Here is a 26,789-nt window from a genome sequence, read left to right as displayed (position 1 = left end):
TTGGAAAGGATGCTGAGTTCTGGGTGTTCTTGTGGCTATTTTCACAAGCTCTCACCGACCCTTGTGGGCTGGACAATTTCCTCAGGGTAAGTTTCTAATTTGCTCTGGCCTTCCCTCTGGGGCACGAGTGGTCCCACTTGAACCACTTCCCTGCTCAGTATTCACAATTCAGCTCTTGTCAACGCCTCTGCATAAGTACAAAGTTAACTTATCCACACGTCACTAAGTAAGCCAGGTATGCTCCATGGAGAAAACTGTACTGATGTATTTGGAATTAGCTCAGTTGATGACACTGTATCTAAAATTATTCCAAATACAACAACATAGTTGGTATAAAAGAGATATGGCTGCTTAAAAACATTTAAAGATGCTGGAGAGTCTGGAGATGGAGTTTTGTGCAAACTGGCAGCAGCAAGTGGGGAAGGACAAGATGTAGAATGAAGATTTCCTATGAAAGAAACGTAGTGTAGAAATGACTTTGCTGACAAGTCTTGGTAGCCGCAGGTTGCCATGGTAACACAGGAAAGCCAATCTGAATTAGGAGGAAGTTTCTATAGGTTGGACTTTACCAGAGGGAGAGGAGAGCTTTTGTGGGAAGGGGGAGGGGAGAGAAGGAGAAAGGGAAGTGTTAGGCTGAGCAGAGAGGGAGTCTGGAGGGAGGGATGTGGCTCAAGAGGAAAGGGAGGGATGAGCTGGGAACCACATCTTGGTAGGAGGCCATCTCTCTAGTGTTTTATTTTTTAAAAAGTTCTGTAACTAAGACCAGAAAAGGCTGGGGCTGGCCTGGCAGGTGAATTGGTTCCCTGTATCTCAGATCCAGTAACTCCCTCACTTGGCCAGCAATGACACCAGCTGGGATAGGAGCGCCACGGAGCCTTGCAGATTCTCCCTAAGTCACCGCAGCCTGGAGCTGCCCTGGTGTCACCTAACCGCTGGCTGACACTTCTGGAAGGCTCCCATTCAGAAGCCGCCTGGAGGAAACAGGTCAGTCTCTCTTATTTGTTTGGAGCTTTAGAAAAGATAAACCAAACAAGAAGTAAAGTGCTGTGTAAGAAGCACTCCAATCTTCTAAGAGCAAAAAAAGCAGAAGGCTAGTTACCACCCAAATAGGAGTGGGGCTGCAGGGACCAGAGGTTCTCGAGCAGGAGAAAAAGAAAGGAGACCAAAGGGTCTCCCAACAGTGTTGTTAACAGGCTGGGTCTAAAGTGGCACAAGCTTTGCAAAAGATAAAAACGAAATCGCTGAGATCAAGCTCCAGATCTGCTACTCACTAGCTACATGACCTTGGACCACATTTAACTTCTTAGTGCTTCCCTCTTCTCATCAGGGAAAAAAGGAATAATAGCAGTTCCTATCTCACAGGGTTACTGAGAGAATTGAAAAGAATATCGGGTTTAAAATTGCTAGCACTTAAACAATAAGCACTCGATACCCAGTAATCCATGATTGGGCATATTGTTACTATAATCCATCTGAGGAGCCACAGTCAGGCCCTTGGCCATCAGGCAGGTCCTCTTGACAGCACTGCCTTTCATTCTCGGCCCACAGTCTGAGGTACTGAGCATGCAGTACCCAAGACCCAAATGCACAGTTTCACTACATCCAGAGTTGGATGATTATACCATTAAGGACTATTAATTTTTACTTGTTTTCTTAAGAAAAGTTCAATTTGGTTACAAAAATATAAACCTAAAGACTTGGAAAATTGTCTATAAATTCCCACAAATGGAAGAGGTAAAATAATAACACAGTCAATTTGTTCAGGAAAATGAGCCCTAGACCAGGAGCCCTCTAACTACTTTTCTTGCTGAATTTGAGCCAGGAAATGGTCAGACGTGTGCTGACACTTCAGAACTAGATCCCCTTGAGGACCATATCAGGTTCATTTATTTCCTTAGTCCCCAGCACGCACCACCAGGCACACAGTGGGTAGTCCGTAAACATCCATAAATGGGAGGAGTAATCAAGTGTGGGAGCTCACCCTCCTAGACTGCATCTCCCTTCCTGCCACTCCACCAGCTGAATCCAGCATTGTTGGCCAAGTTAGTGCACAGCTCAGTTGTCCTGTGAGAAAAGAGAACTTCATGATAGACACTCCACAGTTAAAGTAGGTAGGATATCACCCAGGTTTTAAGCATAAAACAGCTTTCCCAAGTACTCCCAGATCTCCATCTTCTCTGAAGGCTAGCTAGGCCTGGCTTCCTTCAAACTCCAACTCTCAGTATTTTTTTTTTTTTTTTTTTTATGGCCGCACCTGCATCATGCAGAAGTTCCTGGCCAGGGATTAAACCCACATCCCAACAGTGACCCAAACTGGTGCAGAGACAATGCCAGATCCTCAACCTACTGTCCCACAAGGTTCGCCTCCCCAGCATTCTTTTTTTTTTCTTTTTCTTTTTTTCTTTTTAGGGCCCCACCTACAGCATATGGAAGTTTCCTGGTCAGAGGTCAAATCAGAGCTGCAGCTGCCAGTCTATGCTACATCCACAGCCACACAGGATCCAAGCTGCATCTGCAACCTATGCCATAGCTTGCAGCAATGCTGGATCCTTAACCCACTGAGCAACCCCAGGGATGGAACATACATGCTCACAGAGACAACCCACTGACCCACAATGGAAATTCCCTCAGCATTCTTTACTGGAGTTATTCTCAACAACAAATATTTATTGAGGACTTGCTATCATGTGAAAGACTGGATTCTAAGGATTCAGGTAAGGTGGGTCATAGCTCAGAACCTCGTAAGCTCAGAGTTTAGAATCTTATATTCATTAGCTTTGGCTGCATAACAAGCCATCCCTAAATGTACTGGCATATAAAAACAAACATTTATTTTTTGTTCATAATTCCTTGGATTGGCTGGGATGGCTTTTCTGTCCAGGACAGCTTAACTGGGGCTGGGGGATTTAGGATGGCCATGTTCACACATTCGGCAGGCTGGTTAGTCTGGACAGCTTGTCTTCAGTTGGTCAGCTGAGATGATCCATTTCTGCTCCTTGCATTTTCTCATTCTTCACTGGCTAGCCCAGGCTCCTTACATGGTGGTCTGAGGACTTTCTAATCTTCCATTTGCCAAAATAAGTCATATTTAGATTCAAACTCAGACTCAAAAGAGTGAAGAGATAGACTGTCCCTCTTTTTTTTTTTTTCTTTTTAGGCCCACACCCACAGCACATAGTGGTTCCCAGGCTAGGGGTCTAATCAGAGCAGTAGCTGCCGGTCTATACCACAGACACAGCAATGAAGGATCCAAACTACATCTGCAACCTACACTGCAGCCTATGGCAACGCTGGATCCTTAACCCAATGAGCAAGGCCAGGGATTGAACCCACGTCCTCATGGATACTAGTCGGGTTTGTTAACCATTGAGCCACAATGGGAACTCCAGACTCTGCCTCTTGAAGGTAGAAGTGGCCAAGGCAAGTCACAATGCAAAGGGACATGCATGTAGGCAGGGGAGAAATTATTGCGGTGGTTTTGCAAACTCTCTACTACAGGTATTATTAGGTAACAAGATACCTAAAAACACAATTAAGAATATAAAAAATCACAGGATACCTGCCAGGAAAACTGCACAGAGGAACTCAGACCTGAGCTGAGAAGAAGGTATGGAGCTGAGATTGGATGGAGAATATTCCAGCTGGAGGGAGCAGCACAGATGTGGAAATGCACTTGACATGTTCAGGGGGTTGGGGAATGCATGGCTGTGGCCACAGCAGAGAGCTCACTTAGAGGAGAACTAAGGACACCACAGTAGTGAAGACAGGGTCTCAAAGCTGGCCAGAGTCTTAATGGAAGGCATTTGGGCTTAATTCTCTAGGCAGGAGGGAACAGTGCAGGGTTTTGACCCAGGGCCAAATGATACTTTGCTCTGGAAATAGTGTGCCATCATGCACAGATGCACATCATGCCACACAATCAAGCACACAAGGGACTTTTTAGTGGTGAGTGGAAGGTGGGTGGGTTTATTGTTGGGTTTTCTTTGTTGCTGTTATTGTTTTTCACTCTATGTGTATCTTGGTTACCCCATCATCAAAATGAAAATAATACTATACTTACTTTCTAGAGTTGTTTCAAGGATTGAATTCATGAATGTATGCAAAATGCTCAGCACAGCACTTGGCTTTTGGTAACACAGAGTAGAAAGATTTTAGAAAGGCAGTCCCAATAAGCAGGAGAAAAGCTTGTGTGTGTTGGGACTACTCTCCTCAGAAGGTCCCAGAGACCTTCCATGCACACAGGGGGAGACCCAGCCCAACTGCCTCCCTGGAGAAGCTTTCAGCTCTCTTCTGGGTGGAGGGACAGGTCAGGGGATGGGGGTGGAGGTGGGGAACTCGGGGAGCATAAATGACTCAGAACATAATTTCACAGAACCAGCATCAAAGAAGTCCACTCTGAGATCGTGACAAAGTGAGACAGAACTTTCGCCAAGCACAGACAAACCCAAGTCACTGTTCCACCCACAAAATTCCAAACACCCCCCTCTCTTGGCTGACTCGAGTGTCTGCTGCATCTTTACCAAGTACAGTTTTACCCCTGCTCTAGTCACCTGTTTCCAGAGATAAAGTATTTGTTGAGAAAATCACAGAATTGTCTCGTGTCTGTCCTCACTTTTTTGTGCCATCCATTGCTCTCTTGGATCCTCCCCAGTTACCCCCAAAGCCCATAAATATAAAATATAAACAATCAATGATAGTTTCTCTCTAACACCCTCTTACAGAGCTGCTCCATTGTTCCCCATGGTGTATGTTCTCCTTCAATGTTATGAGTAATAAACCCACCAGACCAACTACAGGTGTGTTCCTGGGGACCTTTGGCTAAAGGTCATTGACATCCTGTTCATCATTGTAAGCACTTTCAATCCTAACGGCACTTTTTTTGGATAAACTGGGTGTGTTAGTTATGGTTCTCCAGAGAAAGAGAACTCGTAGGAGATAGATTAGATAGATAGATAGATAGATAGATAGATAGATAGATAGATAGATAGATAGACAGACAGATAGATGATAGATAAAACAAAAACATTTATTTCAGATAGATAGACAGACATATAGGAATTTATTATAAGGAATTAGCTCATGAGATCATGAAGACTGACAAGTCCCAGTGTCTGCAGTCAGCTGATGATGTAAGCTTCAGTCTGAAAACCAGCAGGCTCGATATCCAAAAAAAACCAAAGTTTCGGTTTGAGTCCAAAGGCAGGAGAGGGCTGTCCCAGATGGAGGCAATCAGGAGGGAGGGTCGGCCTTTTTGTTCTATTCAGGCCTTCAACAGGTTGGATGATGCCCACCTGCACTGGGGAAAATCTTCTGCTTTACTCAGCCTGCTGATTCAAAGGTGAATCTCATCCAAAGACATGTCTACAGAACACTTGGAATATATTTGACCAAATATGTGGGCCTCCTGTGATCCAGTCAGGTTGACACATAAAATTAAACATCACATTGGGGTTTAATATTGGCTAACGGCCTCAAGAAAGGCCTGGATGTAGCCAGTGTACCAGGGAAGCAGCAGATGCCGAAACAGGAAGAACTCGGTATGGTACGTCTATTGCCTTTGCCCTGGGGCACTGTGTTCCTATTTTTGAAAGTCTGTAATAGAGGAAGTTTGTTCAGGGCCCAGTGGGAGGTGGGCGGTACATGCTCTCTGCTTAGCCAGACAGCTGTGGGGCCCTGGAGGCAGGTGGTATCTCAAAGGCTAAGAACCAGAGCAGCCTTTCTTAGGGGCACTTTGCACAGTCCCCACAACGGAAGGAGGCTAAAGAAAGGCACCTGGGAAATCTGGACAGGAAATGGGACATGACCCGGGAGAGTCAAGGTTGTCTCACAGATGGGTGCCACATTCAGGGCCAGCCTCACGACTACGCAGACTGTACAGTCACCCAGTAGAGGCAGTCACACAGTAGAGGCACCCTTGTACTAGATTTAATGCTCTGCTCCTCTGGGTTAGAACCTGGCAGTTGAGGACCCGGTACTTTCTTTTTTTGCAGTTAAATTATCTTAGTAGATTTAAAAGTAGAAATGTCAACCCCGCCTCCCTCCAAACCCTAGCACTCTGTGTATGGCTCTTGTCCTTGTTAAAAGTGGGGGAGGAAGATGGGGCGATGTGTTAGGGGCGGGTGGAGCCAGGAAGTGGTCGGTGGACACAGACGGTGGAGGAGGCTTGGCTGTGGGAAGCTCTAGAGGAGAAATGTGTGGGTTGCTCTGACTTGCCAGGAATTCCATCACAATTTTCCAGACACCCCCCTCCCCTGTTATACCTGTTTTATGCCCAGCACAAGGCTTCAAGAGGCAGACGACAGCAGCATTCATGCATTTTTAGTGGAGAATTTTAAAGTACCCGGATTTAAGGTACCGTTTCCTTGGTCAATTTTAGTGAGGTTTTTTGGGGTTTTTTTGGTTTTTTTGTTTGTGTTTTTTTTTTTTTTTTTTTTTTCATTTGGCTTCATTACCACATTGTAACAGTATTGTTTTCTACCAGTTTGCCTGCACATGAATCATGGATTTGTTTTAGCACAGTTTTCTTGTGAAACTCAATTCTGAGAGCCAACTACCAACCTGCAAATCTACTTTTGGAACACAACTTGTTTGTAAGCTTGGGACTGTGCATGTTTAAAATTAGTAGAATACTGTATTGCAAAATCCCAAAGAGTCACAAAGCAAGAATGCTCTAAATATATCTTGCAGAGAATTACAGAGGTAACCGGTCTCCACAAAGACCTCGGTCACTTGGCAGTGATGACAATGGGGGAAATTTTGGTTACAGGGTAGCTTTGTGCAGTTTTCAGAGTTTCTTTTTCATCTAAGGCCATGATATCTTATTTGACTCCAGGCCACTTGGTGAGGTCGCTGGAACAAGCTTTTGGTGTCTATTTTGACAGTCAAGAAACCTGAGGCCCCAGATCAAGATTCCCTGGCTGGTCCAGAGGCCGAGGGTGTGCATGAGCTGCCAAGCCGTCGGATCCCTGTCCCTGAAGGATTTCAGGAAGCCTGGAGTGCCCCCTTGTTCTAGTGACCCTTTTTCCCACTCTGATATCCGAGTTTTCTGTTTTTGACTGGTGTGTCTGGGCTGAGGGTTTTTTGAGAGTGATCTCTACATATTTTTTTCTTCCTCTATTTTCCTTCTTCTCACCTGAGCTGGGTTGGCCCTGTCCCCATGCCCCTTGGGAAGGGTGTAGCAGATAGGCAAGTCTGTCCTCCCAGGTCAGAGCCAGATTTAGAATAAATGCAAAGTGAGAAGGATTTTTCCCCAGGGTAGACAGAGTCTCCTGAGGCTGGAGGAACCTGATCTATTTAGTAGCTGAACCTGCTATAGGACACAAACAGGAAATGGCTTTACTTTATCTTCTTTCTCTGTTTTAAAGCTATTCAGTTGAATTTCCATTGCTGACTGCCTGACATCTCAGGCTGACTTTTACTTAGAGGGCGGTAAACATCTAGTGTCACTTAATATGAAATGTCAACACCTTCCTCCTTCACCTAATCTTAAATCTTCTCCCCTTTCCCCCACCCGCCGAGGCTCAGGCTGACATCACAGCACCACAGGGAGAAAACTGAGGGGCAGTCTCTGCCTTCTCCCTCCTCCATCTGGTGGAGTCTAGTCCAGCACAAGCCAAGGCCACCTCCCTCTCCAGCCACTGATGATTCATCTCTTTCAATAGACTCTCTCATTTCAATGTCTGTCCTTCTCTTTCATCTGAACCTGGGGCAGAAGGTGTAGGGCCAGTTTATCTCTCTAGTTGGTTCTGTGGGGATGCCCTTGTGGATGTGAGTGTGTGGAAGCAAAGGCAGGAGAGATGTGCACACTGCACCCTGCGGGGTCCTGAAACCAGAGAGAGCTGCGCCAAGATGCGTGGCATCCTCGAGAGAGAAGGCTGAGCCCTGAATACATCCTCAGGAGAATTACAGAGGCAACCAGTCTGTTTAGGGCTTGAAACTTTCCTCGAGAGAAAAGGCTGACAACCAGAGGCCACAAGCCAGACTTGGTTATAGAGACAGATGTTTTGTTTAGCACGGTGCTGTGAGCAACTTGAATGTCACCCCACTCTGTCATCAATCTTATGCTCTTTAGAGCCTGCCCCAGTGGGCCCCACTCATGCCCACTCACATGGATCCGGGAGGCCTAGAGCCTGTGACCCTGCTTGAGAACCTGAACCACAGGCTGCCTCTGCCCAGATGCCCACTCCCCAAGGCACCCTGGGAACAGATGCTGTAAAGAAACTCGGGCCCTGAAGAGGTCATCTGGGGACAGAGGGCAAGAACTGGTTCTCCCCCATCACACTATGGAACTCAAGATGAGGACATTCGGCAAGGCCAGCTCATATTCTTCAGCAGCCAGGAAGATCTGGGGCTGGGAGCCAGCAACAAATTTATCACTTCAAAAAATAATCAAGTGACAGTTGTGGGGACATTTGAGTTGGTGATAGAAAAAAATGAGAAGGTACAATTAATAATTCATCTAGTTCTTCTTCATGTCATTCCCTCACCTATCCTTTCAAACTTCTATTTTTGTGGTCGCCTTCACCATTATTCATAGTCATTGCTTTTAATGAATGGATTTGTTGATTCATTCATTCTTCCATTCGTTCATCAAAACCAGGCACCCATCACCTGCCTATGATCAGGACTTAGGACAAAAACAAGCAAACAACCCAAAAATAAAAAATGAAAAAAAATCGAAAGCCTTCTTGCCCCGGATGAGTCCACAGCTGCTGGGAGGAAAAGGTACGATCCTCAGAAACTCACCCGCCTTGGTCACAAGTAGACACATTCTAAATCACAGCCACTATGCTTTTTTCTCTTTTTTTTGTCCATGCCCATAGTATGCAGAAATTTCTGGGCCAGGGATCGAACCCATGCCACAGCAGTGACCCAGTAAGCAGCAGTGGAAACACTGGATCAAAACCCACTAAACCATCAGGGAACTCCCATTCTACTTCTAAATAGTAACGTATTATGATGGGGATGAACTGGTCCAATGGCCACTATTCCCTACCCCCAACTTCCCATCAAAGGGAGGTGGGGGTGGAAAGGATTGAATCAGAACTTGTGCCACTCTGCCTGGAAAACAGAGAGAGCCCCTGTCCATGGCTAATTGCCTGTGTGTGTTATATGTGTGTAGGTGTGTAAGAGTATGTGCATATTATGTATAATTGTGTACATGTGTGCATAAGTATGTATGAACGTGTGTTATGTGTATAGAGGCGTGTACGTGTTTTGTGCATGTACGTGTACGTGTGAGTATTAGTTGTATGTGTAGCTACGAAGCCAAGCCTTGGGATGAGGTGGGTAGTAGAGAGCTAAATGCTTCTCAGTTTCACAGCAAAATTATGCAGCCTGGGGGTGCTTGTGGGGGCATCGTGGCCAGTGGGGAAGACTGGAGCCACCAACAGGAGCAACTTCTTCTCTCTCTCAACCCTGTGGGGTTGGCCCCACTGGCCTCTGAAAACATGACTCCTCTCTGCATGCTGCATGTCCCTGATGGGCCCAGGCTCACAGCTCACAGCTCTCCTGGAGGCCTGAGCCTGAGTGCTCGCCATTCCATAAACACTGCTGGGAACCTGGAGGAATCCTGCTTCCAGAGGCCTGACGGAGGTGCTCCTCTGGGTGGGGCCATGAACCCAGGACAGGAAGAGGGGGTCAGAGGGCAGGGGAGGCCTGTAAAGGCTGCCCCTCTATGGGGTTCTGTAGCCTCCAGCTTCGCTCCTACTTCACTGGGAGACTGTCTGGGCTGCCTGATGTAGTGAATAACCTTCACACAGTAACACCTGCTGTAATGCAACGAGGGGGAGGAAGCACTCCAAAATTCAGGGTGTGGGATACAGGGCCAGGTTATGAGGAAATTACCAGGGAGCTGGGGTGGCCTGTGAAGCCAGTTGACAACTGTTGACTCTGCCTCAAGTCTCCGCAAGTGCAGTCCTGGGTCAGGGAGGGGCCTGGCAGCAGCAGAGGGCTCAGCTCCGCACAGGGGATTCTGTGGCATCACCATGATGGTCTGTGACAGTGGGAGCCACCTCAACACCTCTGTGTAGGAGAGACAAGATTCCACTTCCTGTTTGCTCCTTGAACTATCGAGTCACCCTGTGTAAGGTGAGAAAGAGGAGTACTCATCTTTCCAGAGACACTTTTCCCTCCATGAGACCCAACAGAGGGGCCGCCGGTCTCTGAGAGGTGCATCATGACAGGGGAGGGAAGCCAGTCACCCAGATGTCATGGGTCAGTCCTAGGTTCATACCGCAGTCACCTTGTGGGGAAGGTAACCTGCGGGAAGGTCCGTGTCTCCTTCCAAGTGAAGGACGGTCTGCTTGTCTCAGTGGGCTGCAGGGACATCATGGAACTGGGGAGCCCAAAGCACACAGATCTGGGGGCAGGTGAGTGAGAGAGACCTAGCGGCCCCATCAAAAGACTGAGCTGAGGATGGATGGCATGCTGCACATGACATGCTGGGCACAGGGCCCAGCCTGGGGTATGTCCTGAGGACATAGAATGCCTGGGGACCTGGCAGGCTCATTTCTTAAGCTGAACCTTGGCCTCCCTGAAACTTCACCAACCTTTTGAACAGAGTGGAATGGAGTTATTTATATGGGCGGCATAAAATCACAATGTGACTTCCCCCTACAAGGAGAAGCAGGGACAGAGTTTAATATGGCCATGATTCCAAATTTCAGCTGTGATTTAGAACACATTTCAAAATAACTTTTGAGGTATTTACTCCTTTCCTGGTAATTTTGCCACCTAAGACATTAATCAATCCCAACACAGGATCTGCAATAAGAGAAAAGTGAACTATAGACGTTGCAGGATGGTTGCATTAAAGAAATGCCATATTTGAGGGAGCTCCTGTCGTGGCTCAGTGGAAATGAATCCAAGAACCATGAGGTTATGGGTTCGATCCCTGGCCTCTCTCAGTGGGTTAAGGACCCGGCGTTGCCGTGGGTCACTGATGCGGCTCGGATCTGGCATTGCTGTGGCTCTGGCATAGGCTGGCAGCAACAGCTCCAATTAGACCCCTAGCCTGGGAACCTCCATAAGCCGCAGGTACAGCCCTAAAAAGACAATAAATAAATAAATATATAAAAATAAACAAATGCTATATTTGAAATGCAACTGCCTTCAATAAAATCAAAGGGCTCCCATGTGAGTTAGTTACTCTCCTTCATTATGAGATTATGTCCAAGTGTCTACACCACATGTGATGTGACATTATCAAGCTGCATTACATCTGAATGAGAATTTCACTTTCAAAGTCTATCAGCAGGAAATCAATATTCAGGAAGGTTTTGATAAAGGAAGACTTTAGAGGTGTCAGGAAACTAGAAAGCAGAGTGCAGCTCCAGGGCTGTAATGGAAGGAGAAGGCCTCATGGAGGAGGCTTCCTTGAGAGGACCTGGGTCCTCTGGTTGAGAGCTGTGACCACAACCAAGGGAACTGAGGGAATAAATACCCTGATGTCACTCTCCCCTCCCCATCCCCTACCTCCTGTTCAGGCTTCCTGTTGGCTAAACCCACCTGGGCATTGGAGGGCTAGAGAGCCCTTGATCTGAGTCAGCCCCCTGACAGAAAGCAGGAGAAGGAAGAGCAGAAGACAGATCTGGAAAATCATTTGTCAGAGGAAGTCGTGTCCACGGCATGCAGAAGTCCCTGGGCCAGGGATCAAACCAGCTCCACAGCAATGACCTGAGTCACAGCAGTGACAATGCCAGATCCTTAATGACCAGGTCACCAGGGAACTCCTATTTTCCTATTTTAGCTGTGTATATTTTAGCTACACATAGCTATATAAAATAAAAAAGGGCTGAAACCTAAAGAAAAACTAAAAAATCAACAGAGCGGATGGTAAGCTGAAGAATTGCAAAAACGCAACACTGGACTTCTAAGGCTAAAGTGTTATCTCAAGCTAAATCTCAATCTATTAGGAATAAAAATATAATCACATAAAATTCACATGAATATAAGTTCAGTTAACCAGCAGCGTGATCTGGTATCCGCTGGAGCTGGGGTGTGTGTGAGCTCAGTGGCTCTGATACTCAAGCAGGGTTCAAAGCTCCTGCTGTTTGGTATGCAGCCCTAGGCTAACAGCTGGTCTCCAGGGATTCCTGGGGGAGTTAACTACATAGGCATGTGATTGTGTTGAATTTTTCTGGGGCAAGAAATGAAAATAGGGTGTCTACCCCAACACCCTCACTAGGGCTGGGCTCTGTGGCTAAGAAAGCTTCTGAGAGTCACTGTCCTTTTTGACTCCTAATTGCCAAGACCTGCTATGACCTAATGTTGAGCTAGCCCAAGTTACAACAACAATAAAAGAATTAGGAAGGCAACAAAGAAAGGCAGGAAAAGGGAAGAGAAAACAAATAGTCAGGAGGCCCTGGGCCAAGGCAGAGCCATGAGCAAATACAAAGAGACACTTGAGATTACATAAGTGGAGAAAAAAGGACCAGAAGAATGGGGAACTGGAAAACAGCAAGACAGGACGATATTTAGAGACTTCCTGGATTTTGGTGGTAAATGTGTTTATTTTAACAATTGCTAATAGCTTGGGTTTGGGCCATCAGAATCAATGCTCATTGCCCTTGGAAATACTGACAAACTCTCCAATGATGGAAATGACTACCAACCTCATCGTTTACTTTGGAAATGAAGGCATATTTTATTAATGAGTTTTATTAATGAGCTCTAAAGATTTTTAAAAATACTATGTGATGAATCAAGTAAAAAAGTAGTTTTAGAAATTTACCTTTGAGCTTGAGGGTGGGAGTGGATAGCATTCACACGGAAATATATCTGAATAGACCCTTGTGGATTTAATTCTGCTTGAGGGTGGGAGTGGACAGCATTCACATGGAAATATATCTGAATAGACCCTTGTGGATTTCCAGGCCAAGGGCACAGCATGAGGCTTAGAGCATGGAACAGCATGTGGTCATGGGGCCCAGAGAGTGAGTGGTGAGGCTAAGCACAGAGGAAGCAGAACAGGGTCAGGGCTGGAAAGAGGGGCCTTGTTAAATATGAACATGAGAACAGCTCTTTCAATCTCATGGTAGGGTATAATAAAATGTAGGCAAAAATACTTCCGATATTAGCAGATACCAACTTTTGTCACATATGCTTCTAAGTTTTCATTAAAGGAGTTCCTGTTGTGGCTCAGTGGTAATGAACCTAGCTAGTATTCATGAGGATGTGGGTTTGATCCCTGGCCTCCCTCAGTTGGTTAAGAATCCGGCGTTGCCACAAGCTGTGGCATAGGTCACAGACAAGGCTCAGATCTGGCATTGCTGTGGCTGTGGTGTGGTTGCTATGGCTGGGACATAAGCTGGCAGCTACAGCTCCAATTCAACCCCTCGCCTGGGAACTTCCACATGCTGTGGGTACAGCTCTAAAAAGACAAAAAAAAAAAAAAATTTTTTTTTCATTAAAAAAAAAATCACTTATTTTGCCAATAGGGAAACCATGTAATGTTTAGGAAATATGCAGATCTGACATACAACATATGCGGTCGTTTATGAGAGAAAGTCATATATGAAAAGATGTTCTCCTTTGTATTGTTTTCCAGTGGAACTACTGGTGAATGAGCAGACATTGTGAAGCTGGAAATTCTTATGCAATATGCTATGATGACTAGCCTTAAATCAGTCAACCTTGCATCAGGTGTTTGGGGCAATATAAGACAAGTAATTTATAATCTAGTTAAAGAGAAACATATAGAAGAATCAATGCAAAAGTAACACAAGGCAGAATTTCACAAAGGGCTTAATTGTGTAGTTCTGGCTGTCAGGGTAACAGGAATTCAGAGACAGGCCCCAGGTGCTGTTGCCAGATTCTCACAGAAGTCAAGACAGACGCCAGCTGGGTCTGGAAGGATGGAAAGAGTCTGAAAGGTGCAAGAAAGAGAATGTACTGCTTGAGGGGTGGGAGCAGTGAGGCCATGGGTGCAGAGGAAGGAGCGCAGAGCAGCTGCACTGAGCACACAGGCCTGGCTGGAGATCCCATGTGAGGGGCTGCGGGGTCTGAGTCTGGAAAGGCTGGCACTAGTTCTCAGAAGCCATTGGTTCCTGAAATGTTGGGATCAAATTAGAAAGAAGTTCTTGATGAATTTGGCCCTGCAACATCCTACTAGAGCCTCATTTGGATGCCAGCTTCCTCTTTTGGGGAGTTGGCAGAGGCAATAAACAAGGGTGATACTGTCAGCTGCTGGTGAGGATGCTGATGCCAACAGTGTCAACTGGTATTGCCTGTTGTTGACATTTCCTGGATTATTATTAATTTTTTTAAAATCACAACCAAAGAGCCTCAAAGGGGCCACAGATAACTTCACTGGTGAATTGGGAAAAAAAAATTGTGGAACGAATAATACACAAAGCCTTCCAGAAAGCTGAAGAGGAGGGAATACCTCTAAACCCAATCTAAGAGGCCAGTGTAATCCTAATACCAAAGTCAGACAAAGACATAACAAGGAAAAAAAACTACAGACTAATCATGTACACAGAGGCAAAAATTCTTAACAAAATTTTAGCAAATCAAATCCAACAATATACTAAAAGGATAATACATCATAACCAAGTGGAATTTAACCCAGAAATTCAAGATTGGTTTAACATTCAAAAAGGACTCAATCTAACTCCTCATATTAACAGACTAAAAAGAAAAACTATATGATGAGCCTAACAGATGCAGAACAGGCATTTAACAAAATCCTATTTTCCATTTCAGATTAAAAACTCTTAGCTGGAGTTCCTGTTGTGGCCCAGCATTAAGAACCCGTTGTTATCTCTATGAGGATGAGGGTTCAGTCCCTGGCCTTGCTCAGTGGGCTAAGGATCCAGCATTGCCACAAGCTGTAGTGTAGGTCACAGACAAGGCTCAGATCTGGCGTCATTGTGGCTGTGGCGTAGGCCTCAGCTGCAGCTCTGATTCAACCCCTAGCCTAGTAACTTCCATGTGCTATGGGTACAGCTGTCAAAAAAAAGAAAAAACAAAACAACAGCAAAAATCTCTTAGTGAACTAGGGATAGAAGGGATCTTCCTCAACTGACAAATGGCATCCAAGAAAACCCACAGCTAACATCAGACTTAATGCTCAGAGATAAATGCTTTCCCCCTGTGACTGGGAATAAGACAAGGACATCTGCTCTCATCCCTTCTATTCAACTGAAGACTCTGGCTGGTACAATAAGCAAGAAAGAAGGATCAAAGCTTTGCTCAGGCATGACACTGGAAGAGGAGCTGGGTCTTCCAGGAATGCCTCTGATGTCCCCCAGCACAGGACCAGATAGCTGATAAGATGTTGACTCAAACCAGTGCGGCCTCTATGTAGTGCTGAGACCCTCCCCTCCCCCACCTCTGGACATTATTTCATTTTTAATATTCTTGAAACTTCAGTTTCCCAGGTGATGGGATGCACATAATAGCAACCCACTGCAGATTTGCCATGAAGAATAAATGGAATGAGAGTATGTGTAAATGGCAAAGGCTCATTCCAACATCCGGTTTTGCTACATTCATGCTGAGTGTCGAGGGGAGCGATGTGACTTGCTAAGAATGCAGGCAGGTCAAAGTGAAAGTTTGAGATCTGAGGAGAAAGGTGTAGAGTAGGAGGGGCTAGAGATAGGGCTAGAGGTGTGGACTAGCTTGGGGGCTGAGCCTCGTCTCCTGGAGGTGGAGGGGCAATGGTGGGGCACAGTGGCCAGTGGGAAGAAGGCGTGGGGACTCCAGAGCCCTGGGTCGGACCTGTTAGCTGGCCTTCTCCTTACCACTGGGCTCCCTTCACTGACCTTTAGAAGATCCCCCCACCCCCACTCCTCCTAACTCGGAAGAAAGTGACCTTAGGAAGAAAACCCATGGTGGGCCACCAGGGGTGGTGACTCAACACCTGACCTCTTCTGGGAGTATCTGCTTTTCACAAGAGCCCCAGGATGAAAGCAGTGCCTAATGTGACTGACTCACTGGGAGTGTGGGGAGGTGCTGGGGCTGGGGCTCCTGCCCAGGAGATAATTATGGTCATTTTCTTCTGCAACGAGTCCCCTGCTCTCAGGCTGAGGTGACTGACTGCTTGCCCTGAAGCCAGGGCTGAGGCAGAGACATCAGGAGAGGATGAGGCACCTGGAGGGGGGAAGAATGAGGTGAGGATGGGGAGAGGAAGGGCAGCCATAGCTGCTCCACAGTCCATAACTGGCCCAGTGAGGAGGACTCAGTGATACAAAAGCCAGCTGATCTGGCCAGTCCAGGGGAGTGGCCAGAGGGCTGGGGCTAAGGAGGGTGACACCAGGTGTGTTTATAGCATGTGTACATTTGTCAGTGTGCACCTGGGCAGGAGGGGGGAAGCAGATTTCCATTACTCTTGGAACGAGTACCCAATCAGGTCTTTGAACAAAGGAGACAAACCTTGAATTGAGGAATGATGAACTACTGTCGGGAACACTTGGCCTTTCAGATAGCTGCTTTTGACGTTGGGGAGCTACAGGACCTGATCCATCCATCACTGGGCTCAGCCAGTCCTCCTGCATACCTTGCATGGTTTCGAGAAGCTGTGTCACTTCTGAACATGGGGCAGCTGCGGGGTGGCTCTAAGGTGTAGATCCAGGAAGATTTCACTGTAGAAGACAATGAGGAATAAGAATATTTTGATCCTCTTTAGCTGTGATTAAAAAAAAAAAAAAATCCAGAAAGGATGACAACTGATAATTGCTTCAGCTCTTATTATCACCAGTAACCATAGCCGGAGTGGTCTAATACACAAACCCTTTCCTGGGCTCGGGGCCCCCTTCCCTCTACAGAAGCTGAAAATTCCAGATCCTCATTCTTCAGATCTCTCTTGCAGTCACAGGGTACAACTGCTTACCAAAACTGTTGGCATACACCCAAAAACCCAGATGGACTTTGATGCAGTGGAGTGTTGAAGGCAGGAGGGTGGCAGAGGCGACAGCAACCACCTGCCTTGCCCAGGCATTGAGGGGGTTGGTGTGTGTTGCCAAACTGTGAGGTAACTTGCCCACAGTGGCCCAAGCATTACCGTGTCCTCGGCTCCTTTTGGACTCAGACCATTTGCTGTGCTAGCTCAGTCTTGCTGCCTGGAACAAAATAATGCCACTCTGGGCCCAAGAACCTTTCTTGCAAATTTCTCTCACCTATTTGCCACCTGCCCTTCCAAAGCCCTTCAGGGGTCAGTGTCCTTGCTCCAGGTCAAATTCTTCACTTGAAGCCATGCACTGATGGCCTACACATACATCTGCTGTTTTATGTTTGTTTTGTTTTCTGACCATGCCTGCAGCATGTGGAAGTTCCTGGGCCAGGGAGTGAACCCGAGCCACAGCAGTGACCCAAGCCACCACAGGGACACCACCAGACTCCTAACCAGCTGCACAAGAGAACTCCTACATATCTGCTGTTTAGTGTCCACCCAGAGCTGGTCCTCGGCCCAGCACAGGGAGATGGCAGGACGTATGCAATGAACGAAGAATCACAAAATGAGCCAAGAGTGTTACGGGGTGACTATGGTCTTAGAGATAAGTTCTGCTCCAGAAATGAGGACCTCATGGTCCAGAATGCTTTCATGCTTCACTGAAAGTTTCCCTTTAGTGAGATTTCTGCCACACTCCACTGCTTCTCCTCTTACTAGGGTCATTTATTTGGTAAACACAGTCATTCATTGTAAAATTCAGTGAAAAGTCCCTTGATCACTTGGAGTAATTGAACTTTTATGTGCCACTGGTGGGAAGGTAAATTGGTACAATCGCTTACCAACACTGTTGGCATGACCTATTAAGCCACAGCCTACGATCAAGCAATTCCATTCTTGGTATTTCGGACAGAAATGTGTACATGAGTGCATCAAAAGACATACACTGTTTCCTCATACACTATTGGTAAGAATATAAGTAGAAAACAGTATGGACGTTTCTCAAAAAACTAACAGAACTACAGTATGACCTAGCAATTCCACTCCTGGGTATATATTTTAAAAAACCCAAAACACTAATTGGAAAAGATACTGCACCCCAATGTTCAAAGCAACATTGTTTAAGGATCTTGAGTTGTCTCTGAGGTGGCTCGGGTCACTGCTGAGGTACAGGTTTAATCCCCGGCCTGGCACAGTGGGTTAAAAAGTAATGTTGCATCAGCTGTGGCGTAGGTTGCACCTGTGGCTTGGGTTCAGTTCCTGTCCCAGGAACTTCCATATGCCTCGAGTGTGGCAAGAAAAGAAAAGGTATGTGTGATTTCAGAGCAGCTTAATTCAACAGAAACCCTGGAAAACACCTAAACGTCCAGCAGAAGAATAGATACATTATAGTGTATTCTCACAATGGAAAAACTATACAGCAGTGAAAATGAAGCACTGCTACATGACTCAAAGATGAGTCTCACCAAAGAAGAGAGACACAAAAGAAATGTATAAAAACTTCCTTCAGAGGACAGCGGTAATCTCTGGGGAGTAGAGAGCATTGGCAATGGGCATAAAACAGGGGGATTTTAAGGTGTTGATGATGTTCTAGCTCTTGACCTGGGTTACCAAGTGTTTACTTTGTAAAAATTCATCTGACCGTACACTTTTTTTTTTTTAAGGGCCTCTCCTGTGGCATATGGAGGTTCCCATGCTAGGGGTCGAATCCAAGCTACAGCTGCTAGCCTACTTCACGGCCACAACAGCACAGGATCCGAGCTGCGTCTGTGACCTACACCACAGCTCATGGCAACACCAGATCCTTAACCCACTGAGCAAGGCCAGGGATCAAACCCGAAACCTCATGGTTCCTAGTCAGATTCATTTCTGCTGTGCCACGATGGAAACTCCTGACTATATACTTATGATCTGTGTACTTTTTGTGAGTTTCATATGTGAGCTTTAATAAATTTTTTTTTAATCTCTGAAAACTCAGGTAAAAAGATTAGCTAATTTATTTTAGAAATGAAGCCAAAAAAAGTTATGATTTATCCCAGAAAAAGTCCTTGATCCACCAAACGAAATCTCCTGAAACCTACCCATACTGAAGCACATATTCCTGGTCCCTGAATGCTCACCCTGTCCACACCACAACCTCACTCACTCACGGGCATCTGCGGTGATTTTAAACATATTTCTAGCACCTTTGGGGATCTGTCGCCTTACTCCAAGCATATTAAAAACAGAACATCTGCTAAGTATGTGGATGGGCTAGGAGAGATGTCTAAAGCCAGTTCTTTAAAGGCAAAAGTGAAAATCTGAACTCCAAGTGAATATTGTGCAGGGCCATGTAATATAGGGGAAAATGTCTCATACTCCAGCTACAACTCATGAGACGTTCCTTATCTTAGAAAAGAATACAATGTCACACTGACAATTCCCAATCCTTACAAAGAATTCAGATCCTTAGGATAAGTAGGTGGGGAACCAAACAGATCATTTCAGAAATTACTCCACAGCAGGGTCAGAGAGTTGCAAAAGTGAATATGGGTCAAAACAAAAGGCTAGAAGTTATTCCCCACACAGGTCCAGGGATGGGCTCTGGGAGCCACGGCAGGAGTTGGGGTGGAGCGGGGCCCTCCAGGAGCCCTGAGAGAAGTGAAGTGGAGGCCCGAGCAGCTGGACTTGGTCAGAACCCAGGCCACGTTCACGTGCCCCAGGAAGAGTTAAAAAGAAAAGATAATGAGGAGTTCCCTTCGTGGTGCAGTGGTTAACGAATCCGACTAGGAACCATGAGGTTGCGGGTTCAGTCCCTGCCCTTGCTCAGTGGGTTAACGATCCGGCGTTGCCGTGAGCTGTGGTGTAGGTCGCAGACACGGCTTGGATCCAGCGTTGCTGTGGCTCTGGCGTAGGCTGGTGGCTACAGCTCAGATTCGACCCCTAGCCTAGGAACCTCCATATGCCGTGGGAGCGGCCCAAGAAATAGCAAAAAGACAAAAAAAAAAAAAAAAAAAAAAAAAGAAAAGATAATGAGATCGTTCATAGGGCATCTTAAGTAGTTTGAGACTTTATAGAATGAAAAATTTTCTACAAAATTATGAGCGCCATCACACATTCCATTTCTTGCTCTTCCAAATGAAGGGCAGGTGAAAGCCTCATTAGCAAGCCAGGCTTTCTTGGACAAGTTGGGGTGAGAGCTTCTCTACCCCACAGGCCTCTGGGACTCTGCAGTGTCCCCACAAGGAGGAAGGTGGCTGACACCATCCCTTTGCTTAGAATGGGTCTCTCTCCCCTGGCTGGCCATGTGCTCTTCTGACCCTGCCCCTATCCCCAGGGTTGGGCACACTCTGGGAGCTCAACTGGTTGGTTCACCTGCCTTAGGGCGGAGGCAGCAATGTCTTGTGAGGACATGGAAGGAAGGACACCATGGGTGAGGCCTCAGCTCCTCAGAGTCTTTTGAGGATTTTTTTGCCAGCTTAGAAAATGAACATCTCTGAACCTCCATATCATCATTGTTTTATTCCATAACCAACTGTCTCCAAAGCTTTTGGACTTTCTCCAGTACAATCTCAAAATGCAAATATAGCTGACCAAAACAAAAAGCCATGAGTGAGTAAATCACAAACAAAAGTGAACAATGTAGCGGCAGAATTAGGAACCATGATACAGGGGGAAAAAAATGAAGCAGGCTGACAATTTAAGAAAGCAGGTGTTGTCACAGCCTGGGGATTAGCAAATTTGAGGTTTGCAGAGAGCAAAATAGGGAGGGAATCTCAGAGATGATGGAATTATAGTAATTACCATTGTTTCCTTTCTCTATAATATGCACAAACAGTAAATGTTAAAATAATAATTCATTTTAAGTAATGGGTGGGGGTCTCTGGTAAGAGAGGAGGGAGGGACCAGTTCTCAGAGGCGGTTCACAGGGTGGGTAACAAGGATGAGAAAACACCATTCCGGGAGTGTGATCCTGGCTCTCAGAATTAAAGGGAATACCCCACTATTTGGAAAGACCTTTGTCAGCATTTTGGGGCCATATGGGTAACGTTAAATTAGTGTTTGTATAATAGGTGTGGGTTTAAGGAGTAATTCCAGTAAGCATAGGGGCCCTTAAAACTATTTCTCTCATTCAGACTTTGCAAAACCGTATTAACAGGTAAGGTCAAAATTCAGAGAGGAGAAGGCACGAGCTTGGGGCTGTGAGATGTGACCGTGCAGGAGATGCAGTGCCCGACTCAGTGCCTGACTTGACAGATCGCCATCACATCGTGGTCGATGTAAAAGGGGCATCCTGAGTGGGGAGGGATGGACTGGGGGTTTGGGATCAGCATATGCACACTGAGGTATATGGAATGACTGGCCAATGGGGACCTGCTGTATAGCACAGGGAACTCCGCTCAATATTCTGTGATAATCTATATGGGGAAAGAATCCGAAAAAGAATGGATGCGTGCATATGCGTAACTGAATCACATTGTTGTACAGCAGAAATTATTACAACATTGTAAATCAACTATATTTCAATAAACTTAAAAAAAAGAAAAAAGAGTGCATGCCAGAGTTGAGCTGTGCCCCGCCTGTCCAAGTGTATGGAGCAACCACAGCAGGCCTGTGGCATGGCTGGTCAGTTTCTAATGAAAGGTTCCTGCTCAGCCCTTTCTCATGATACCATTGAATACTGGCATTTCTGAGCTCTCCTATGACCCTTTCCGAGCCTCTGGCCCCCACTCTCCACCCAGCAGATGATGCCGCCTTTCCTTCACTGTGAAAACCCTGAATGAGGGAGTTCCCGTCGTGGCTCAGGGGAAACAAATCTGACTAGCATCCATGAGGACACGGGTTCAATCCCTGGCCTCACTCAGTGGGTTAAGGATCCAGCATTGCTGTGAACTGTGGTGTAGGTTGCAGACACGGCTCGGATCTGGCATGGCTGTGGCTGTGGGGTAGGCTGGTGGCTACAGTTGAGATTTAACCCCTAGCCTGGGAACCTCCATATGCCACAGGTATGGCCCTAAAAAGACAAAAACAACCAAACAAACTAACAAACAAACCCCAAAAAACAAACCCTGGATAAGGATGGAAAACTCATTAACTTCCTGCCACCTCATCCGAATGTGGACCTCCACCTGTTCCCACCTTTGCCTGTCTTTCCGGCAACTCCACCCCCGCAGCTTCAGGGAAAGCAGTACCTTGTCCCTCACTCATGCTCCTTCTGGGACTCAGACCACAGGAGCAGGCGAGACCCTGGCCTGCACAAGAGGGCCCTCTCCTGGTCATGCCCTCTGCATCCAGCAAGGAGTCTAGGGGCAAAGACACATGTCACCCAGGTCTTTGTCCTCCTCCTTCTTGAACATGCTCTGGGTATGTTCTCCTGCCCAAATGGCCCCATGCCTGCTTCTAGGGCTTCTGGGGGTGAGAGAGAAGATGAGCAAGTTTCTACACGTGTGCACATGTGTCATGCCACAATGCCCAGTGGAGCAAGGGGTGAAACAGAGGGGGCCAGGTGCCACCACATCTGAAGCAGAGTTCCATGGAATCTGAGAATTCTAAATCGAGCTCTGGCCTTCTGAGTTATAAAGGTATGTTTGCCGAGGTAGAGGAATAGGATGTATTTTATTTTGCAGCTTATTAGTTTGATTTGTGCATCTAAATATGGAGACACATTGTAAGTAAGCCTCCATTTGTATTCTTGCCCTGATCGCTGCAAATATGAGGGTCAGGCCTATTTTCTTTCTTTCTTTCTTTCTTTTTTTTTAATAAGACGGTAGTTTGTTTGTTTTGTTTATTGCATTTTAGGGCCACATCTACAGCATATGAAAGTCCCCAGGCTAGGGGTAGAATCGGAGCTATGGCTGCCAGCCTACACCACAGCCACAGCAACACAGGATCTGAACCACATTGTGACCTACACCACAGCTCAAGGATCCTTAACCCACTGAGCAAGGAGAGGGGTCGAACCCCTGTCCTCATGGATACTAGCCAGGTTCGTTTCCACTGAGCCATAATGGAAACTCCCTATTTTCAATCAGTCTCTTTTTCCCACCTTTAAATATTTCCATGCATCTGTCAGGTGAAAAATAAGCAAACAACTATGTGAACAAAGGCCCTTCCCACCTCTCTCTGGCCTGAGTTCTCTCCTTCTAGACAATGATGAATTGCTTAGATAATAAGGCACTTAGCGGATCATCACTGAGGGCCTGCAAGGCTCTGAAAATACTGACTAGAAGGAAATGTCTCTGCCCAAGTGAGCCTACAACCCACAAGATGTAATATGTTCAGTGGTAGAGGGAGCAGGTCACTGCCACTGCATCCCTGAGAACATCTCACTTGTCCAAAGTGGGAACGGAGAGCAGAGAATGTTCCTGAGAGGTGATGTCCAAAGAATAAATCCAGACAAGACTGTGACATCTCTGAGGAGCTTCATCAGCTCCCGGTAGCAGCGGGGCCATTTTGGCCTACACGTCCTCGTAGCTCAGAACATGCACTGCATGCTCTGCTCCTCTCGTGGAGGCTGTGAGCTAGGGATTTTAAGGGTCTTGACTGCAGCTTCAAAGTTTCTCCTCATCGTCAAGGAGTCCCATACTAACTTCAGCCACTGTCTATACAGTGAGCAATGACCTGACACAAGTTATTAAGAGAAATGGGGCTGTCTGTCTTCCACCCAATAGCATGATCCCAATGTCCACTAGGCTTCCTGAGATTCTTGAGACAATAAAACAGATAGTTTACTTCCCAGATGATATGTGGTTGCTTCAAAAACACATTACAGCTGACCCTTGAACAACCGGGGAGTTGGGGGGTTCACCCCATGCAATAGAAAATCTACATATAACTTTACAGTCGACCCTCCAGATATAAGGTTCCCCACATTCAGAGATTCAACCAGACTTGTACAGTACTGTAATACGTATTTTTCAGGAAGAAAAATTCTTGAATAAGTAGACCCATGAAGTTCAACCCTATGTTGTTCAAGGTCAACTGTATTTATTCTTAATCATTACATCTTAACTGGGATTAAGACTCTGGCTAAAGCTGCTTAACTGGCAGTCCCAGTGAGGGCACCAGCTGGTCTCACCAAAGGAAGGGTGGCACTGGTGAGGGACACAGAAAAAGCAGGTGCCAGCAAGGAGGCTGGAGGGAAAGTCATAGGGAGGCCTGGAACTATAGCAGACATGCCCTGCAGTTCTCAGGAGTAACTAGGGAAGTTACCTAAGAAAGGCTTAAGCCCTGCCTCCACACAGAAGCTACACAATACTGGCCATCAAAGTTAATTTACCATCGTCAATAGATAGGGGAACACGTGGGTCACGCCTGTGGCAGAGCACGTGGAGTCCTGTGTGGGCCCACCCTGCAGTGACGGTGACGCCAAGGGGGAGGTGGGACAGGTTTCTCCCAGTCCAAAGCTTCGGCCCCCTTGGGTGGATGTCTTTCACATATCCCTAGATCTCCTTGTTGCTAAATCATCTGTTGGTGCTCTGCCACCCAATCCTTGCTGACCCTGGTAACTGCCCACAGAGAGTTTCTGTCCAGCTGGGAAGACAAATCTAATGTCTCTCTTTCCTGGCTAGACTTGGGGGCTTCCAGAGAGCAGGGACTATTCTGTTTGGTTTTTTTTTGTTTTTGTTTTTGTTTTCTTTTTAGGGCCACACCCAAGGCATAAGGAAGTTCCCAGGCTAGAGGTTGAATCAGAGCCGCAGCTGCCAGCCTACACCCAGCCTCAGCAATGCCAGATTCAAACCTCATCTTCAACCCACACCACAGCTCATGGCAATGCGGATCCTTAACCCCCTAAGCGAGGCTAGGGATGAAACTGTGGCCTCATGGACACTAGTCAGATTTGTTACTGCTGAGCCACAGCAGGAACTCCGGACCATTCTGTTTTGTTTGTCCTTGTCTCTATCCTCAGGACTGGGCATAGTACAACCACTAGTAGATACTGGATGACTACGAGTGATGGGAAAACGGAACAGGGGTTTTAACCAGACCAGAGGGATGGGGAAGGCTAAAAATAATAGCATGTCGGTCAGGTCAGGAAGAGTGGATGGAAAGAAAGGAGACCAGAGAAGGGTGGTATGGGGGGAAAAGCAGCCTCCAGGCAGAAGCAGCAGCAGGATGGGTTAAGGCTCTGAGGGCAGTGGGAACATGGCTGGTTAGTGGTACTGACAAAATGAAAGCTGGAGTACTAAGCTGGATGAGTAGCAAGGTGGGAAAGGTGGAGAGCTCTCTGAAGACCTTTAAATCCACATTATGGACATTAAACTTCATTCTAGGGACCATGGGAAGCCACTGAAGGGTTTCAAGTAAACGGCATAATCTAAATATGCACAACTGTACCGTGGAAGAGGTCATGTGAAATTGCATGTGATAACTGGTTTAGAGGGATCAATGGTGGAAGCAGGGAGATAAAAAGGCAACAAAGGGGTCCAAAAGAGAGAGATGATGGTGGCTGGCCTGGGGTTACAGTGCAATAGGCAAAGGGGAAGAATCAAGGATGGCTCCCAGGTTCTTGGTTTGAACAAGTGGTGGATACTGCTGGCATTTTCTGAGCTAGGAAGCACTGAAGGAGGAGTGTGTTTTAGAGAAGCAGAGAGGATGATGAATTCTGCTTTTGCCATGCTGGATGTGGGATGCCTGTAAGCATCTGAATTTATATCTAGGCAAGGAATTTTGTATCTGAGTATACATCTCTGGAGAAAGACCCAGATAAGAGATGGAAATCTGAAAGCGAACTGTATTTAGGTGATACCTGAGGCCCCTTGAGGTGGTTGAATGTCTGGGGAGAGTATAAACTGAGGAGGGCAGGAAGCAACAAGAAACTCTCCATATAAGGACTGTGCAGGAAGAGCTGGTTCCAAACCTGGCTGACCGTTAGAATCACCTGGGAAACTTTACAAAATGTTTATCTGCTGTGAGGGGGTGTGTCTACATGACCCATATTTTGAAAAAAAAAAAAAAAAAACCCAAAAAACAAACAAAAAAAAATTATAGTATGATTAGAAACCATTTGGTAGAAGAAAATTGTCAAAGAGAGGACCAGTGGTTAGGAAAGAGGAAAATAAAAAAAATGATGGTGTTCTAGATCCGGGGGATGGGAGGTGGGAGGGTGGTTCAGAATGAAAGGGATCAGACAAAAGCAGGACTGAATTTAGCAATGGGAAACCAGATGTGGTGAACCCACTTGACTGACCCCTACGAGTAGGGGATTGGTGTGTAAACGCAACAAACATTTACTGAGGGATCACAGCAAGGTGCCCTCAGAGAAGCAAGCACAGGTGGGCATAGAGGAGGGCAGACTAAAGGAAGGTGCCTCGGGTGGCAGAATAACAAGGGAGAGGGGTGTTTCACTGAGGTTCATAAATAGGTTTTAGCAGATCTGTGACCTGCTGAAATCTGTAATGTAAGATTATGTCTATGCCCGTATATTGTGGGGGGGGGGGGCTGAGCTAGTCAAAGGGGTCAGTGGCCTCTAAAAAGTTAAGAATCACTCTACCCTTCAAGTCCATCTGGGCACCATTGAAACACAGGCTTCTGGGCGAGAAGGCCACGACCAAGGGAAAAGCTAGCAGCCTGATGGTCGGTCTACTCCACACAGAATCTTACCTTTACACTTACAGATATCAAAAGTGATCAATCTTCTGACTTAATGTGAGAAGTGATTAACTTTAAAAAAATCCAGTTTTTTAAAACAGATGGTGGTACTTTCTACTCCTCAATCCCTGGGGGCTTCCAAGCACGTGCCCGGGTTCGGAGCGCGGGCGGAGCAACACGAGGCTGGCTGACGCGTGGACGCCCTCCCGCCTGGAAAGAACTGACTGCTCCGAGCTCCGCCTTTTAGATTTGGCCGAGAGAAGTCGACGCAAGCTTTCAGAGTCCAGGCCGGGTTTTCAAAAGCGTAAGACGGAAGTAACCGAGGGCC

General features: G+C 46.5%; 1 protein-coding gene across 1 annotated transcript in view; it reads right to left on the bottom strand.

Annotated features, from left to right (window-relative positions):
- Nucleotides 1-15,944: 15,944 nt before the first annotated feature.
- Nucleotides 15,945-26,789, bottom strand: part of LOC146402805 (uncharacterized) — a 104,048-nt gene continuing 93,203 nt past the window's right edge. The window contains exons 5-6 of the mRNA XM_084965713.1: nt 16,502-16,586; nt 15,945-16,095 (exon numbers count right to left, since the gene is read on the bottom strand). Coding sequence (XP_084821839.1) covers nt 16,077-16,095; nt 16,502-16,586 — 104 coding nt within the window. The 3' untranslated portion in view covers nt 15,945-16,076. The remainder of the gene's footprint in view (nt 16,096-16,501; nt 16,587-26,789) is intronic.

Source organism: Sus scrofa, chromosome 6, assembly GCF_054392235.1.
Source record: "Sus scrofa isolate SSC_HxYL_T2T_F1_AM1 chromosome 6, Sscrofa_HxYL_maternal_Yorkshire_Landrace_v2.0, whole genome shotgun sequence".
NCBI lineage: Eukaryota > Metazoa > Chordata > Mammalia > Artiodactyla > Suidae > Sus > Sus scrofa.
Note: the sequence above shows the minus strand (reverse complement) of the source record. Positions and strands in the feature narration are given on the sequence as shown.